The sequence below is a fragment of the Necator americanus genome, chromosome II, assembly GCF_031761385.1.
Source record: "Necator americanus strain Aroian chromosome II, whole genome shotgun sequence".
NCBI classification, from domain to species: domain Eukaryota; kingdom Metazoa; phylum Nematoda; class Chromadorea; order Rhabditida; family Ancylostomatidae; genus Necator; species Necator americanus.
In genome coordinates this window covers 6,502,104-6,521,413 of record NC_087372.1, presented here as the reverse complement: position 1 = coordinate 6,521,413, position 19,310 = coordinate 6,502,104, and the positions used below count along the sequence as shown (strand labels likewise).

The 19,310-nt window shown below is 40.1% G+C and overlaps 1 protein-coding gene across 4 annotated transcripts; it reads left to right on the top strand.

Moving 5' to 3' along the window:
• Positions 1-2,449: 2,449 nt before the first annotated feature.
• RB195_017008 (uncharacterized protein) lies at positions 2,450-18,995 on the top strand (the record flags this gene model as incomplete). Of its 4 annotated transcripts, XM_064183800.1 has the most annotated exons (16): positions 2,450-2,652; positions 7,346-7,500; positions 7,658-7,765; positions 7,869-7,984; positions 8,671-8,802; positions 8,869-8,975; positions 9,907-9,996; positions 11,902-12,010; positions 15,575-15,697; positions 17,320-17,400; positions 17,539-17,608; positions 17,725-17,773; positions 17,851-17,867; positions 17,919-17,968; positions 18,146-18,180; positions 18,596-18,995. In XM_064183800.1, 16 exons carry the CDS (start codon positions 2,450-2,452, stop codon positions 18,993-18,995), a joined length of 1,845 nt encoding a protein of 614 aa, XP_064039679.1. The 4 variants fall into 4 exon arrangements, with proteins under 4 accessions (XP_064039679.1, XP_064039681.1, XP_064039682.1 ...); XM_064183798.1 differs by lacking the exons at positions 2,450-2,652; positions 7,346-7,500; positions 7,658-7,765; ... (3 more) ...; positions 9,907-9,996; positions 17,725-17,773 and having other exon boundaries at positions 11,915-12,010; positions 17,802-17,867; XM_064183801.1 differs by lacking the exons at positions 11,902-12,010; positions 15,575-15,697; positions 17,320-17,400; ... (4 more) ...; positions 18,146-18,180; positions 18,596-18,995 and having other exon boundaries at positions 8,869-8,962; positions 9,907-10,076.
• Positions 18,996-19,310: the final 315 nt, after the last annotated feature.

Sequence of the window (19,310 nt, the reverse complement as noted above, 5' to 3'; positions counted from 1 at the left end):
ATAATGAAAGTAATAATGCTGATTCTTAAAGGATAGGTCAACTGTTTTAAAATTTCTTCTTAACTGAAGAAATGTAAAATATGAATAGAGAGATGAAGAACTTACTGGTAGCTCAATTAGGTACATATACTAATTGTTTTTGTTTTCTTTTAAGATAAGTAAGACGGGAACAGAGACTAAAACAAAGTGCTGCGGTCCTATCGAACCGTATCGCTGCTCTTTGAAATCAGAGCGAAAGGATTAACGGAAAGGAGCAGATCATAAATTGGATACGCCGGACAAATTACTGTGACGCTTTGGAGGTGCTAATCCTTCTCTGCCCTTAGTGAAATGCCGACTCGCCGATGAAATACGATCCGCTAAGGGTGTGAAACTCAAGGAGTTGAAAGTTGGAAACACAGGACAAAGCGAACAACAGCTTCTGAAATAAATCCGATTTCTATTTTTTTTGTAAGAAATGTAAAAAAAAGTAAAAAGAAAAAGAAGTAGATCACGAAATATAAACAATAACTATTCTCTGACGGCGTATATCCAGAAAGTTCTTCAAAAAAAAACCCTCTTCCACGACGATTACTCAATGGAACATCTACAGAGACTACATACATATCAAAGAAAAAATTGTAAAGAAAATTTCTATGGAGGTAAACAAAAATGACAAAATTGCGTAGTTAATTCGTGACCTGAAATCTTTCGCAGGAAAAACAAAATCTACCGAATGTACGTAGAAGATTTCTGTTCGGAAATAAGGAACCATTTCTATTTAATAAAATAAATAAAATAACTTACTCTACTTTCTCACTATTGTCGTGCTATACTTTCGACTCAATTTTCAATTTTTTTTTCAAATAAAAATTCGTATTGTTCTCAAGCGAACTATTCTTCTCTTCGGAAGAATTTTTCAAATACAGCACATGATAAACACAGTGAATTAATGAATTAAAAAACAAAAATAATATCTAGCATAAATACATTATGATTAAAATTTATTTGCATATTAAATTAAGAATAAAAAAAGATAGAGAGAATAGTTAAAGACAAATAAAGGAAAGAGAATGAATGATAGAATTTAATGAGCAAATTATGAGAAAGTGAATAGATTGGTACTTTCTTTTCATGATTCCTTTTCTTTCCAAAATTAGAATCACGAATGAGAATCAAACCAGAATTGTGTCAATGAATCGTCTAAATTATTTTAGAAGAATTTCCTTTTCTCTCTTCCCTTCAAGTTTGCTCCTGCATTTTAAAGTTTATTCTTTCAGTTATTAGTTTATTCAGTTTATTCTTTAGCAACCATAAGTGAATGGCTAGCACCACCGTAAATGGAAATGTTTGTGTGTAAAACTCTGGTGGAAATGTTCCATGAATTTGCTGGAAGTTACGGCTGCTTCGGGTATTATTTAAGTAGGTGCGGTTGCTTCTTCAGCACTTTTTTCTAGCTTTTTTTTTTAAAAAAAATGCTCTAATCTTTTAGGAATTAGAAATATGTAGGATTCACATCTGATTTATTTTCCCAAAACATAATGTGCATGTCAAAATTTCCGTCATCCTTTTCTGTAGAATCCGTTATGGCATAATTTTTGAACAAAAAAAGCAATTTTACAAAGAAGCTGTGTCATGCTTACTGTGGACTGCATATTTCTTGCGAATTTGACTTAATAATTGGTAATCCAGGCGAAATGTTGAATTCTAGGAAGTTTGGAGGGGAAATTTGGATGACATAGTCAGAAATCGCCTATAGCACTTGTGACGAGGATCCAGTGATTCTTGGAAAATATGCATCAAATTTTTCTTCTTTTCTAACTACATGGTTATCGAAACATGCGTAAGTGTTCCAGAAATTTTCGTCAAATCTTCTAATTACCGTACTCAAAGCCAGGAAGAAAAACTAAAAATGCTCCAATGCGCTCTATTTGATCTCTTCAAAGTCAATATCGATTATCGATTGTCTATGTAGTTGGTTCGGATCGAAGTCAAAAAGATACTTAGTGAAGGATCTCGTGCCTAACATTCCGACACTTTCGCCGCTTCATCGATACCGTAATCCAAGAAGCGTGGTAAGAAGAGAGTGTGAGATTGTGGGAGGCGGTGAGACGAGTGCCGACGAGGAGTGTAAGGTGGGCCAGCGAGGACAGTTGCTCATTCGGTTGCCTGCGGGCGCGCCTGCCGTCCAACTGTCACCCCACCCAAAAACCTTATGTGCCCCTATGTGCCTCATTCTCATAGTGTATCGGAAAAACTATATCATCTGGATCTTCACTAGGATTTTCACAAAATGTCCATGAAAAGATGAACGAATTTTACGGGAAATTCCTCAGAGAAATCTGTTGTTAATGCTTAGAAATGAGTTTCTATTATTACTGAGGGTGGACCTTCCTTGGAATTTTTTTTTCTATAAATTTCTAGATTTTTACTCTGTAATGCTGGAGATAACCTGTTGACCGTGTGTCCAATGATCGTTGATTTTATTCCAGAAATAGATCAAATCATGAACGATCAGAATTGTCAATACGATCAATTGTACGGAGGATACGCGAGCGCTGCTCAAGGATCACGGGTTCTATCGACAACAGGTACCACAGAAATCACCACGTTAACACCGTTCGCCGCTCCACAACCAACTACCGACTACGCTGTGGGTTACGATCTTTACAGGTATGTTTTTCTCTGAATAATTTTTGTATAAAATCATTTCTATGGAATATTCGGGAACATAGAAATCGTGTAATTCGACATTCCCGTTGTTTACGTTAATCCCGGCAAACTATCGACTTCGGCGAAGTTTGTCTGGAGGAAAAATTAAACATGACATAGCTAGAAATGCCCGCGTGTGCTCAATTTGAGGAGGCAGTGATTCTAGGAAAATACGCATCAAATTTTTCTCTTTTCTTTCTTCTTGCATAGCTAAAAAAGCATGCTTAACTGTTCGGAAAATTCTCGAAGAAATTTCTAATTCTCTCAAAAAAATTTTTAAAATTTAAATTTGAAAAAAAAATTAAAAATAAAAAAGGTAAAATAAAATAGAAGAATAAATAAGCGGATTGGTTTCTGAAAGTAACAGTGATTATTTCAAAAAAATTTAGCGCTCAAGTATTTTTTTTGGAAAAACTACAGCTAAACTATACAAATATGCGAACATAGGGAAGGAAAGGAAAATGTAGGATTGCTTAGGAAAGGACCAGAAGCAGTCAAGAGAAAATGATCGTGCTTTGCCAGTCAACAAAAATTTGGATGAGCCAGAACGTAGACAATATTAAGAAACATCTAAAACGACTAAGACTAAATTACAAAAGAAATTCTTTCAAAAAAAATCCACAAACTGGTTTCAGTGAGTCGACAAAAATGTACTCATGCGATGGTTATGACCTAGTAAAATTTGTTTTTAGGGTATATTTGTGAAAATTCTCCTCAGATGAATCACTGAGAACTAAATGGGTGCAAAGAGGCCTGACCAGATGAGTGATGAAATGTCAAGCGCAAGTGATTTCGCCGAATAAATGACGTAAAGTTGCCGGGAAAAAAGTGGCGGCGTATTTATTGATAGAAGATTCTGGAACGAAGTTTATGGTGGATAAGTTTACTGAGCAGAACCGTCATACGAATGAACAGGAGCGTGGAATAAGCACCTGATTGGGTCGCTAGAGCGCCAAGGGGCTTCTCAACTGCTGCTGCTGCTGCACCAGTTGCGCTACATGTGCCACCGCAGCTGACTTCGTCTAACGGCTGCGGCGGCACCACCACCGACCGAGAACGATCGGTCGGCGACAAATGACCGGCCAAATGTTAACCATAATATTTTTTCACCGCTAAAAATCGAGTCGAGCACAACAATTTCAATCCTCGGAAGCTGTGGATTTTCCTAAAATTTCCTCAGTTTTTTCTCGGTTTCACATGCGTGATCTGCTTCTCCAGCGTCAGAGGCGAAGAGGCAGACGTTACGTTAGTGGATGTTCTAAAGGTGAATTTAGCTAGATAGATTAATTTTGGATAAATTCTCCCCATCCGATAAATTCTTCCTCAACAGAGTGAATAAAATAAATTTCACTAGGAAACTAATCCCGCTGGAACGTTGCCATTTTCGTTCCATCGCTCAAAATGACTTCTTCCGATGGGCCTAAGCAGGATTAGGTTAGCCACTAATTTTTGCATTCGAGAAAGGAAGGATACGAAAAACTGTTTACTACATTGCGAGCATTGAAATTTTGCAATTTAGCAACCATAATATATTATTTTTAAAAAAAACTGTAGAAACTAGTGAAATTTTCATTTTTGAAAGTATTTTTGTTCGTATTTAACGAGAAACCGTTTCTTTGAGTATAACATTTACTAAGAATGTTATAAATTCTCAATATTTTCTCATTTTTATTTTTTATTATTTTATTATTATTACATTTAGACAGGAATCTCAACTAAAAGAACATGTAATGAATGGTACAATAGTCGTCAGCTCGAAATGTTTTGTAACATGAGGACGTGAAGCGTGAACGCGGTGGACGTGTGCACCGAGGTTCTTCCTACAGTATACGGCAAACCCCTCGGGACCACCTTTCCTTCTGCTTTTCTCCTGTTTCTCATTATTTTTCCGTGTAGTAGCGGTTGAATAGGATCACATAGTCCCTAAGAACTTCTCTTGCACAAGTTTCATCGTTTTTATTGCTCTTAGGATGCGTCTAAGATCTTTAACTGCACGGATTTGATTTCCATCCCAATTTTTACGCGTGATTTTTATTTTTTGAAATTAATTCCCAAGAAATCTCACTTCCACTAGTTCAAACGTTTCTTCTGATTCCGGGGCATCGATTCGAGAATTTGAGTTTCCATGGATGGATTTCTGAACTCAGTATGCTTTAGCAAAATACACGACTGAAAAAGAAGTCAATGATGGTTTTTTTCCTCGTTTTTATCCTCCCCAAATGCAAATACATTGGATCCAGGCTTAGATCTCATCTGACCAGCATCGAGAATAGCTGATGTTGATAATTCGAGTCTATAGATGTATCTGTGGGCTTTTCTTCTTGTTATCAGTGTTCTGAGGATTGTCGCAGACTAAAAATGTTTCCTGGTGGGAAACAGGAAGCGGTAGCGGTTCCCCGACTCTCAGTTGTCATCGATTGATTTTTCGAGTATTTATCACAAGTAATCCTACTATTCAACCGCTACCGATGAAGAAAAATGTAGAAACAGATTTCATTGTTGTTCTGTTTACACACATTTGCGGTACTGAACAACCACGCAAATCAACAGATTTCTTTCTGAATTAAGTTCTCGAAAAAATTAATGAAAAGAGCCACGGTGCACTTCTTTTTTCGTAATGCGATCGAAATTCGCAATATCTAACTACTCATGTAGCGTTCCGTTATGTTCCGACGTTCCAACGGAATTACAGTAGGCGCCTGAGCGGTAAGACCCGCGCTACATAGACTCTACCCTCACGCTCTAAGCCGCTTACTTGCCCCTCAGCAATTATACATCCACAATAATCCATATCTGTTGTTATTCTGAGAACGCCTTATTACAAAGAAAAGAAAATCCTTCAGTTTCTAAGAAAAAGTCCTCACTAACTTCAGGAAGTCAAGGTAAATAGAGTCGAATAATTTCTGATTCCAATTTAATCTTACTTTCAGCTAATAGAATTTTTGAGGTTTTTAATCTAAACGGAGGTCGTTTTCCACCTTTTCGTATCATCAAGGATTTTCCTAGCAGGGAAACATCGACGAGATATGTTTGGCTTCTCGTAGAAAGCTATTCAAAAAAAGCGTGTGTTGGTGTCTCAGGAGAAATATTACATTTGCTTGGATAAAAAGAAAACAGAATTCGATGTTATCGATTACGAAATTAAAACAAGAGCCAAGACTGCTAACACACTTAGTTAAGGCTAACGTTTCTTCGTCGTCGCCTCGGTCAGAGCCCGGAAAATCAGGTCACTGGTAACAAATCCTCTCAAATGCCTTATCCAGAACAAGCTACCGTGAGATACTACATCTAGAACTAAGAACCAAAGGAATCCAAATCGCTGTGCTTACCTAAGTAGCCACGTCGCCGTAGAACGTTAATAATCTTGGCTTTTGTTTCAAGTTGATAATCGACAAGTTGCAATCTTTATGCCAAAATCCAAGGAAGGTAGAATTTTTACGCTTCTGAATAATTCAAAATTCCTTGTAACCTCTCAAGCAGGCGTGTCGTGGTTATCTGAGCATAGAAAGCCCTGGAATATCGTATGGACGTCTTTTTAAATAAAATAATCGAATATTAGGAGACTGTAGTGCAGTCGCTAGAACGTTCCGCCGTGACTGCACGATCGATCGATCAATGGTTCGAGACCGCCTTGATGTCAGCAAAACTCTACATTACTCGATAAATTGTTGTCAGAGTTTGTTCCTAAATTTCGAATAATACTTGAAATTGGGCGCCTGGGGGGACCCAGTGAAGACTGTTCAACATCCTACATCATCATTTATCTTTACCTTAACTACGTAAGGGATTCTCGGATTCTTTAAAGGCATCACCTCACGAATCTGGAGTGGGACGGATTTCCGGTGAAGTATCCGTATACGGGATCGTAGATTATTGAGAGAAGGGTGATTCCGTCCATTTCTTCCTAATTGCCGTAGAAAACGGCCCGGAAGATACGGCTTCGATCGTTCCGTCGCATTATTTTCAACAAGGAGTTCGATTGGAGCGCGCCAGCCTTGTGCACGCGCGAATCTTCCGGAACGTTTTTTACGGCAATTAGGAAGAAATAGGCAAAATTACACTCCTCTCCATAATCTACTATCCCGTGTACAATTACTCCACCAGAAATCCGCACTACTTCAGATTCGTGGTATGCTGCCTTTAAATTCGACTGGCTCCTGACAACCAGATACCGTACTCTTCGGATAGATTTATGTATTTTCTTAGGTCGACCTCAGAAAACATCAATTAATTGCGCTTATCTTTCCGGAATTTAAAATATTTTGTGGACGAGCTGCACGGCTGTTTTCTGCTACCGAACGTATTACTGTAATGACATTGACAAGCGAGTTGATAGATGTGACTGCTCATGACCGAAGCAGCTGTTACCTAGTGAAAGCGACTCCGGCGATGAATATCCGTTAAGCTAGACGGTTCGATCGATCGATGCATCAGTGATCCTGTGAACTTGGCTCACACGTGGGCTTAATATCAGGAAAGAGGAAGAGGGGAAGTGGGAGTTTTTAGCAGCAAAAGAAAACTTCCCACTTCTACGAAATTCATATTTTTGTAAAGTTGAAGTAGATTATTTGCTTTACTCTTCTTTATATTTCTCTATTGTTGTTTGTTTTCCGTCTAAAACTCATTATTTAGCATTTTTTAGTGTTTAATTCAGATACAGTACGTATTATCCACCATATACCGGGCAAACAACAACATCGTCAACGTTCTATCCGGAGCTGACCACGTTTTCCGTGCCACGAACCGGCGATTTCACGAACAGCACCGAACAAAAAGATCCAACAACAGGAATTAAAATTGAGAAAGATGGTGAGGAGATCATCTGATGCATGCTTTTGTTAATTAATAAATTTTTATTTACTTATTAATTACGCTCAATGGCGTGCTAAGAAGATGTGACCAGAACGAATACAAACAGATACTGTAAATATATACTAAATCTAGGGACGCGTACGCATAATTCCAGGTACCGTGCCAATTTCGGATACACTTCTTCATGCCTCATCGACAATGTCCGGCGATGATGTCACAATGGAGACCACTGATCCAAATAATCCACCAAGGAGAAGCAAATGTACGGATATTTTAATAAAATTTTGCGGACAAAATTTATGAATTAATGGAATTTACGAAGCACATCCGACAGAAGTTCGTAGAACCGTACTAAATATTTTCAGTGGATCGCAGGAAAGCGGCTACGATGAGGGAACGACGACGATTACGTAAAGTGAATGAGGCATTTGAAATTGTTAAACAGAGGACATGTCCGAATCCGAATCAAAGGCTACCGAAGGTTAGTTGAGCTTTGAACGAGTGACGAAGATTACTGTAAGTTAGCGGTTTCTAGCAGATTCCTAGGAAAAACATTTCCACAAAATTACACAGACATAGCTCTCCGATTGGGTTTTTTTTTAGTCCCTTAGTTTAATTTCTTACAACTTTTTATCCACTCCCCACCTACGTAACCTACCGTGTTTTGTTCTTGATTCACTACTAGCTTAAAATTTATCGAACTTGAATTTTTCTAGTATAGAAGAGCTAATATTTATATTAAGGTTGTTTCCCATGGTTAATCCATGATAGATTATTTTTTTTCTATGCTTGAACACTAATCACTTTCCATAGAGGCAACAAAATGGTTAATTTCTCGTGTTTTTGTGGAACTTTTTTGAATTTGTAAGATTGAAGCACGAAAAAAAAATCGACGAATTGCTAGGGACGTTAGTGAATTACGTCTCTTTCTTCTGATACTTTAGCATATTGAGTGGATACCTCTGATGAAAATTAATTTTAATACATATCCGTAATTTCTACGCTGAAATCTTGTTACACCGATACGCTCACCCGTTTTTCTTCCGATAATTATAGGATTTGTGAGATTAAAAAAAAGCACAAATTAGAAACTTCATGTTTGGAAATGATGTCAAAAAGTTTGAAAATGAAACTGTAGAACTTCGTAGTTGAAAAATCTCTGTTTAGGTTGAAATTTTACGTTCCGCTATCGAATACATTACTAAATTAGAAACAATGTTACATGCAGAAGGAAAGATGACAAAAATTATGGCACAAAATCAGATGGCAATGCACGGTCACAGTGGTGGTGAATATCTGGTGAGGATTGTTTTCATAAATTCCACTTTATTTTCTATAAACGGGACTTAAAGTCGAATGCTTCAGCCATCTACGTCGGGACAATTTCCGGCAACATTTGATGGTTTTGAAGATGACGATGTATCTGATTCTGACGATGTCGACAGTCCACAGCCTACCGGTGAGGAAGCCAAGTTAGTATAGCAACTTGCTTACTATCTCTATGTATATTGAATTTACAACAAAAAAAAGAACTGATACCATCATTTTCCACGGTCCTTAACCTGTGAAACTGTAGAACTGTACAAATAAAGTGATGAAAGTTAGGAAAAATCATTTCTATATTTGAATACATCAAAAGGTTCCTTATGCAATAAAGGAAATTCTATGACCAACTTCTACTTTATTTATAATTTTTCGAGCATTATTGACATTATTTTTTACACATCTTTGTTCTGCGTTCTCGAATTATTCTTCCGTTTTTTGATGGTGAGAAGCGAACGAATAATTGAAGAAATCAGTATTAATCAGAATTCAATTTCATAAATAGCACTTTTTTAGTGGGCGGGACCACGCGCTTTTTCTATTGGTTGTTATTGAACCATTACAGTAATCATTGCATTTTCAAAGTATGCACCTACAAAGAGATGTTACATATCAAATAACCGCCATATTCAGGGCTAAAGGCATCACCCCACAAATCTGAGGTGGTGCAGATTTCAGGTGGAGTATTCGTATACGGGATGGGAGACTACGGAGAGGGAGGTGATTCCGTCCATTTCTTGCTAATTGCCGTAAAAAACGGCCCGGAAGACACGGCTTCATTCGTTTTGGCTCACCATTTTGTACAAGAGGTTCGATTGGAGCGCGCCAGTCTTATGCGGCGCCGCATCCTCCGGGCCGTTTTTTACGGCAATTAGCAAGAAATGGACGGAATCACCCCCCTCTCCGTAGTCTTCCATCCTGTATACGAATACTCCACCTGAAATCAGCAGCACCTCAGATTCGTGGGATGATGCCTTTAAGCATGAGCTTAGATAATATATGACGATAGATGATATATTTTAAAGAAATGATCATTTGCATTATTTCTTGTTTCATCCTCACAAAGTCACACTTCTGTAGCGGACGGTCGGAAGCGGACGTCGTTGGATCGTCTATCGCGCATAGTGGCAAACATTGCGGGCGAGGAAGGGGTCGTGGCCGTACCAACGGGTCAAACACAAGCCGAACAACACGCAAATGATCAGGTCGATAGTGGTGAAGCAGAAAAGAAGCTTGCTGTTCTGCTGTAGTATTTTCTTCGCAATATCATCCAAAGCATATGTTGTAACTACAGCTTTACGGTTTTTTAAATGTAACATGATAACGCTTACAGATGTGATTTGTCAGTGCCTTGCCCGTAATTTTTTTCACATATTTTCCTTCATCTTTTTTTCCCCTGAAAAATCTTTTTATTCATAGTCCATTTTTATGGAATTGTGATGCATGATATAACAATATGAAATGAGAATTTGTATTTTGTAATTCCTTTCATGAGTCAAAATTCATTGCTCAGCAAAAGCAATAAAACAGTATCTTCACTTAATATAATAAATCCTTAACTATCTAGCGATAGAATGTGTCGCCGCTGAATTGTAGAGACTTCCAGTCTACCATGATGAAATGCAGAAACTAAACGTCTTTCACCAATGCTGCAGATTTCTACCATATTTCGCAGCCAAAAAAACCTGTAGCAAATTAAAGCCGAATACATATGTAATTAATTAGTTAATGTGATTAAGTCGAATACATAATACATAGTCGTCGTAACTCATGTTCAACTAGGTTAACACGACGAGTGTGCCACGAAGGCGTGCAGTGTTGTTAGAAGGAGTCGAAGAACGCAGAAAACCTGCAATAACGATTGACAGGTATCTCGACGAGCAAAATGAACCTTAGGAAAGTACACGCTGCGTCCCCCTAATTGAATGCCTTCCACGCGCAAACCCACACATTTCACTATCTGTCAAATGTGTGGAGTCGTCGCCGTAAGCCTGGCGGCATTAGAAGTTACCCGTCTGAATCCATATAAATCCCAGTGAATCTCCAAATCCTCTCTTCTTGAAACCTCGGCATTTGGAAGTGTAGTTATGTTTGCATTTGTTCATTTATTGATGTTTGTATTGGTGAACATCCCGAACGACAGCATCAAGTGACAGTTAGTTCGCAATAGATTCTACGATAGGCAATGCGTGTCAGAATGTTGCGTGGTTTGTCCATTCGGTAAGGCCGGTGGTTGCACGAACATCGGAGTTATTTACCAAATAGAATGTCTCACGTGCAACGCCATTTATATTGGAGAAACTGGAAGGATGCTGAACGTGCGTATCAAGGAACATTTGGTTGGTAAAAGGCGAGGGAGTTCGATGACACTGCTAGGGCGCCACAAAAACGATAAGCATGATGGAAATGAGTTTGAAGTAAAATGTACAATATTAACGCACGAGAAAGAAATATCTGCTAGGAAGACATTGGAAGCGTACTGGATCTCCGTCAGGAATCCGTCCGTGAATAACAAAATTGAGTGCTTATCAATTGCCAATGACTTCTTGCCGTTCGTAACACTCTGTGAGCTACAAGATTGTCCCACATGCAGTTCCATAACGTTATCCATACATCAACAGTTAAGGACAGTGCACAGTGCGTAGATCTCATTCGCCTTGGTGACAATCTTTAAGAAGGCGGTGGTTGACCAACCCTGCTAGTCGGTGAACCTGGTCAGGTGTTTTCCTTTTGAAGGTCTTGCGTGGTGTACTTGGAACAATATCGAACCTTGGCGAGGAGAGAGGAGGACTTTGATGGGATATGCATGGTATCAAAGACCCCAAACCATTTTCAAGCCTTTGAAAAAGACGAGTTTTTCGAAACATCAGGCCAATAAAAAAGTTTCACCTAAACCTCGTCATAACAAGAAAACATAAATCCCAGTGATTTTTTTCATCGATGAATATTTCTATTTGTCTTTATGAATATTGTGATAACATTCGTCATATACGTATCCTTCAGCATGATACGGACTCCTCACATTTCGGTAAACATAAGAGTATAGGTCTACTCTTGTTTGTCTACTTGTCCCAGAAGGTTGTTGCTGATGCGACTACACATCTTCATATTGGCAGCTACCTATACTTGCGGCGTTTCATGGGTAGTAAAAGAAATGTGTCCAAAATTCCAACAACTGATAAGCGTGAGTGCTCTTGTGTTACCATCCATTATGTACCAACTAACGCCTTGAGTAACATCGTTGTGAGTTAATTTGCGGATTAAAATCCGCGTAATTTGCTAGTGTTTGTATGTAAGATGCGAGCAAGGGATTGTCGATTTCCACAATGAAATCTCAACATACGTAACTCTCCATGATCACAATCACTGATTAAAAAAATAGATGAGGGCATTCTAACTAGCATCGTTGTGTCAGGTCAAACTCAAAATTGGACGAAATTGCAGAAAAAATAGTATCAGGGCAAGGATTTTCTTTTTTTTTTTTTCTTATCAGTGTTTAATTGTCAACCAGCACATATTCCTTATCGTTGCGATTTGCTTCCATTTTTTATCTGAACAACAATGTTGAGCGGTGAGTACAGCAGAAATTTGCCGATATAAAGCGTTATTTTGGAGACTCACCTTACTCACTTTACTTCCCTTGAAAGACGTTGCTTGTCTCTGATTTTCTATGGTTAACGCGGAGTTCCGAGTGTTTTATCATGTGAGTAAGCAGCGTTATTCTAAGCATCGACAAAAAGTTCGCAGAGAATGACACTCTTTTTTTACAACGCGTCCAGATTATTGAAACAGGGTAAAAGTTGAAGGCAGATAAGGAATTAAAGAGGTGAGTTCGGAGGTGAATGTCCCTAGTCATCTTCACTACATTTTCGATGTTATAAGAGCTCTCCAAGCCGCTTCCGTGTTCTGGGACTGTCATATAATATTCGTGATCCGACTTAGACAGAAATAATGAGACTGCCGATTTTTTTCTGTTGGCCGAGCACTGACAGACCACCAATAGCTTGCTTCAGCAATCTTCTGATGCTCTGTCCATGTTACTTCTAATCCTTCTAGTGCTGCTTACTAATCGCTATTTTAACTCCGTCGTTCTTGTCAATGGCACAACAGGACCCACAACGCTGCTGCTAAGATTTTCATGTTCTCTTTTTCACGTTATGATTTCCATGTTCCTCCGGGCTTCTAACCTCCGGTCATTGATTCGAGAGGGGAGGGGGGAGAGGTGTTGAGCGACAACACACTTAAAGGCATCACTCCACGAATCTGAGGTGGTACGGATTTCAGGTGGAGTATTCGTATACGGGATGGGAGACAATGGAGAGGGGGGTGATTCCGTCAATTTCTTCCTAATTGCCGTAAAAAACGGCCCGGAAGATACGGCCTCAGGCGTTCTGGCGCACTATTTTCTACAAGGAGTTCGACTGGAGCACGCCAGCCTTGCGCGGCGCCGCATCTTCTGGGCCGTTTTTACGGCAATTAGGAAGAAATGGACGGAATCACCCTCTCTCCATAGTCTCCCATCCCGTATACGAATACTTCACCTAAAATCTTCACCACCTCATATTCGTGGGGTGATGCTTTTAAAAACAGCGTATCACGAACTTGATGTACTACAAGGGACCCCAAAGAAATCGTAGAGCCGGTTGTAGGTTACGAAATCTGGCATCGTTCCGCTCAACTTCACCTGATCGTTGTGAAAAACGACGTGGGAACGGCGTTTGTTCCTACGAGGTAAGTTAAGTAGGTCTGCTCGAATGCTAAACTGAACTCCCACTTGCCCCGAATGAAAAAATACATATGAGAGGGAAGGAAATTTTACACAAACGTACCGTGATATGAGAACAACAGATGCACAAAGTACACTGTGATGCTACGAACTAAGTGAGTCCAACATGACTTACATGACTCAAAGGCATCACCCCACGAATCTGATGTGGTGCAGATTTCAGGTGGAGTATTTGTACATGGGATATTAGATTATGGAGAGGGGTGTGATTCCGTCCATTTCTTTCTGATTGCCGTAAAAAACGACCCGGAAGATGCGGCGCGTGCACAAGGCTGGCGCGCTCCAATCGAACTCGTTGTAGGAAGTAGCGCGTCGGGAAGCTCGAAGCCGTATCTTCCAGGCCGTCTTCTACGGCAATTAGGAAGAAATGGACGGAATCACCATTTTCTCTATGATTTACGATCCCCTATACGAATACTTCACCTGAAATCCGTATCACCTCAGGTTCGTGGGGTGATGCCTTTAAAGGGAACATACCACGGATCATATGTGGTGAGGAAATCCGCGGGAAAAGCTAGAGATAGGATTGTATGTTGCGATCCGAGGATCTGGAGTGCCTCCGTTCATCCCTCCCTAACCATCGTAAAAAACAAAATTTTACGCTAAAAACAAAGTTTTTTTACGACGATTTCAGCTGCAACGCGCCACTCTTGTGCGCTCGGTGCACCTAAACTCGCGCCGTTACGGATTAATGAGGTTTCCTCACCAACCTGTTCAAGTAGAACCAATGAAGAGGACGCTGAGGGGATCAGAGCGTTTGCATAGAGCCCCGCTCTAACGTACCTCGTAGGAACTAAAGCGGTTCCCACGCAGATTTTTACGATGACTGGGGAGAGATCTAGGGACCACCTCAGATCCTCCAATCTACAAACTCGTTGGTCGCATCCAAAGGGTGTCGTCCTTGAACAAACCTTTGCCTAACCTAATCTACAGCAAGAGCTGAGACACAATCCGCCCATTCGTCATTGTTAAATATCCTGCGAAATTTGTCGTTTCATGACTGACTTCCCTATCAACACTAATTGATCCGAGATCCTCAAGTCGACAATGTCCGACAGTTTAGCGTAGCGAAAGAGAGTTGCTACCAAAGACTACACGCTCCCCCTCGGCATTGAACTCATTTGGTTGGGCTGGAGAGCACTGTTTTGCTGAGAGCGTATAATTACTTAAATGTCTGACTGCATTTAGTATAATCAGGGCCGCCACAGGCAGACAGCAGACGCGAGCGATCAATTATAATCGTACGCGTGGCCGCGAATCCAACATATTCACCCTAAACTTTAGAATTTGGGGTACATTCCAAAAAAGAACAAACATCACATAGGAGTGTTGTTTATCCAGCGTGCTGGTATAACGCTTACCGTAATTTTTGAATGGAGGGTGGCTCTTGGTTTAGTTCAAATTTCGGTTATAATTATAGCAATCCGAAGTCATTAGACGCATACTCAAAAAACCAATTCATTCTTAATGAGACGATTTGCAATTCTTATTCCGGATTTGAGTAAAAAGTGACTTCGAGAATTCTCTCTCACGCTGTTTTAAATTTTTCTTTTTTCCCTACTCCAAACATATATATCGTTCCGAAACTCTGCTCACACATACATACGAAAATCTCGATTTTGAAGAAGCCCGTAGCAGAGTTCTTGATTCTTATATGACCCATTGATTTCCTGTTTTTGCTGGATCCCATACATGTGACAGTCGGAACCGGGGCTCCTAACCTCTTCACTTCTAGACGGTTGGCTAAAGGATCGCCATCACTTGAGCTACACCCCACGAGCTAGAGCTCTTCAGCTGAGGAGGGATCGGCTCCTCCCTTTTGCACCTGATTTGGAGAATCGAAATGTCTTCGAACACAAGTCTAAAAATCGTATTCTTGAAAAAAAAAACAATCTCTGAGCTCGCGTCCTGACTGTTCGATTTTTTCACTCCTGTTTGGTCTTGTAACTATTCAATTCTTAGGATGTGAAGGTTCGAGGTTACTGCTTCAAGATACAACTTGTTTTTTCCGTGGAAGATATACCACTCTGTGGTTATGATATAAATGTTCATCAAGAGGAGTTCTTTGTTGCAAGGAATAAGCCCGTATGTTATTTTTCAACGATGTTTTGGAGAACATCATCGTACTGATAAGGATAAGGTTTTACCTCAGATTATGTATACTGTTCGCTACTATTTAAGCAGCCGTTTGCATGCACGTTTCCACTTTCTGAGTAAGACATGCTACCAACTTAAGGCGAACGGAGATGGAAACAGACACGCGGAGGAGTCATGAAGATGAAAAGCAAAGCGCCCAGTGGCCACGGCTATGAAACATTTACCTTTTGCGACATGCACACGAAGTCATTGCGCACCAATCCGACGCCGTGGGGCCCGTCGCAACCCATTTTGCACCTGGTGCCGATGCACCAGTCCGACGAGGGGTAGACCAGCAAAGGAGGGAGAAAGAAACACACACACACACACACACACACACACACACACACACACACACACACACACACACACACACACACACACACACACACACACACACACACACACACACACACACACACACACACACACACACACACACACACACACACACACACACACACACACACACACACACACACACACACACACACACACACACACACACACACACACACACACACACACACACACACACACACACACACACACACCACACACACACACACACACACACACACACACACACACACACACACACACACACACACACACACACACACACACACACACACACACACACACACACACACACACACACACACACACACACACACACACACACACACACACACACACACACACACACACACACACACACACACACACACACACACACACACACACACACACACACACACACACACACACACACACACACACACACACACACACACACACACACACACACACACACACACACACACACACACACACACACACACACACACACACACACACACACACACACACACACACACACACACACACACACACACACACACACACACACACACACACACACACACACACACACACACACACACACACACACACACACACACACACACACACACACACACACACACACACACACACACACACACACACACACACACACACACACACACACACACACACACACACACACACACACACACACACACACACACACACACACACACACACACACACACACACACACACACACACACACACACACACACACACACACACACACACACACACACACACACACACACACACACACACACACACACACACACACACACACACACACACACACACACACACACACACACACACACACACACACACACACACACACACACACACACACACACACACACACACACACACACACACACACACACACACACAGAGCTTCGATGACGAAGTAACCTTGAACCCCAATTGAAGACTGAATTTGCACTTGATGCACTTGAATCACTTGGTTGTTCCTCACGTATCCGTTCCTTGTATTTTTGTAGGTGTTTTATGTTTTCCTTGTTACAAACAGATAGAACCGAAAATCAAAAATTCCCGCGAGCATCGCTTTCAGATCGCGTTTTTAAAGAAGCAAAGTTATTGTAGAGTAAATTTGGTGTGCTTCTTATAAGCGCCAACATACTTGCAATTTTTTTTTACAGAATCGATGTTCACCTTACAAAGATAGAACGCTGTATTGCTTTTGCTCATCATACTTTGAAGATTGTGCACGTTATGTGTGGGTGGGTTATATTAGCAATTGCCGGCAACATTCATTACATTACTTGATATCTGCAAAAGTTTCATCACATAATCCTCAACAATGTTCCTATTCGAGATTTCCAAAAGTTTGATTTCATGCAAATGTATTTTGTCTGCAGTCGCTGCTACCATCGAAGTGGAGAAAGGGATGCCTATCTATCATATTTATTCACGAATTATACGAACGAGGTTTGCATGAATTGGGAACAAAGCCAACAAAAGCTCCCTCCAGATCTCCTACCATAACTACCAGAACGAAAACTAAAAAAAACTACCACCACTACCAAGACCTCTACCATTTCAAGCACAACGACAACCACAAAGAGCAGTACTTATTCCGCGTCCACTGGAATAGTAGAAGAAAACAGAAGTTCATCTGTAGAGGATACTTCTACTTCTACTGTGAAAAACACCACGTTCGCATATTTGAGCTCTACTAGTACAAAAGGTGACCGATAACAAAACTCTGTGTTGCTGTTTGTAAAACTGCTGTCTTCAGGAAGAACGAAGGGTCTCGGAAAAGGTATCATCGGCGAACTATCGTCCAAGGTATGGTGTGAACAACTGTACAATACATAACAAACTTATACGCGAGAGTGAGCAAACACAAAGAGGAAATTGCGTGTTAGAGTAAAAATGCTACATAACACGCTGGAAACATGAGTTACTGGACGAAAAAAAAATCTATTCTAACGTTTATTTTCCACCGTGTATGATCGTTTTTAGGAACGAGTTCTTCGAGACAAAAGAAAGAAACTTCTGTGAGTTTCTTTCTGCGATTTATTCATCACATATCATAACTTTGTATGAGAAATTTGTAATCTACGCAGCCCTGCAATAAACGTAGTTTCGTAGGTCTTTTAATAGTGTCGTGCAGAGAAGTGAATAGAGTGAGATGGGTCCCAACTCGTCAGATTGATGCGCCTGCGCCACAAAAAAGTAGGATTGGTTGGTTAGTAATAACGGGGTTATTCACTGTGTTGAAACATACATGAAGTTCACAAGTTCTCCAATTCAGTGAAAATCTACAAGGCGATGCGAACTAAGAGAACGTGAGGTCTAACCACGTTGGTGTGACCTGGGCGTTCAAAACTTTCGTTAAGAAATACATGACCTCTTCATTTCACTAAATTCCATTATATAGTTACGATCATATGTGAGTTGAACATCTTTCAGGAAGCATTCATCGTTACTGTTGCTAATACTATCGTCAATTATGGTTCTTGCGCTAGTGCTTCAGCTAATGGCTTTGAAAGAACTGAGAAAAAAAGTACTCTCACGCCACAGAAGCGGAGTTATAATGCCCGATAATAGAAGAGAAAAGAAATCGACTCGTAAAGGAAGAAAGAAAAATGTGATACATCACGATGAAGAAGAGAAAAACAAACAGAAGGACTCGACAACCGATAATGATGTGACGGATCTGTACGCAATTTCGCGGATTGGATTAATGTTACAGTCAAGGATAAAGTCTAAAGAGAAATCAAGGGAAGGGGAGACGTTCTCCAAAGATTCAAAAAATACTTCAGATAAAGCAAAAAAGAAAACTCGTGCTGCAAAAAGCGGTGATTCATAGCGCACATTTAATGATCTACTTAAAATTGATATACAAATCCCAAACGATGTTAACTTCGAATAGAATGCTTAATATGTGTTATGTATGGTTAAATGGAATGTAAAAACTTGTGAATATAAACGCTGCTTTTCTGATTCGTTGTTGATTTCATTGAGCACAGAAGTAATCTTCGACTTTACACTGATTCTGCTGAAAAAAATTGACATCGCAAAATATTCTGGATCAACTACATTCAATGGACCAATGTCCAAAACTAAATCTAGAAAAAGGCGGTTATAATATAACCAGTCTGAATGTCCGGCTAAAGCCGGATTT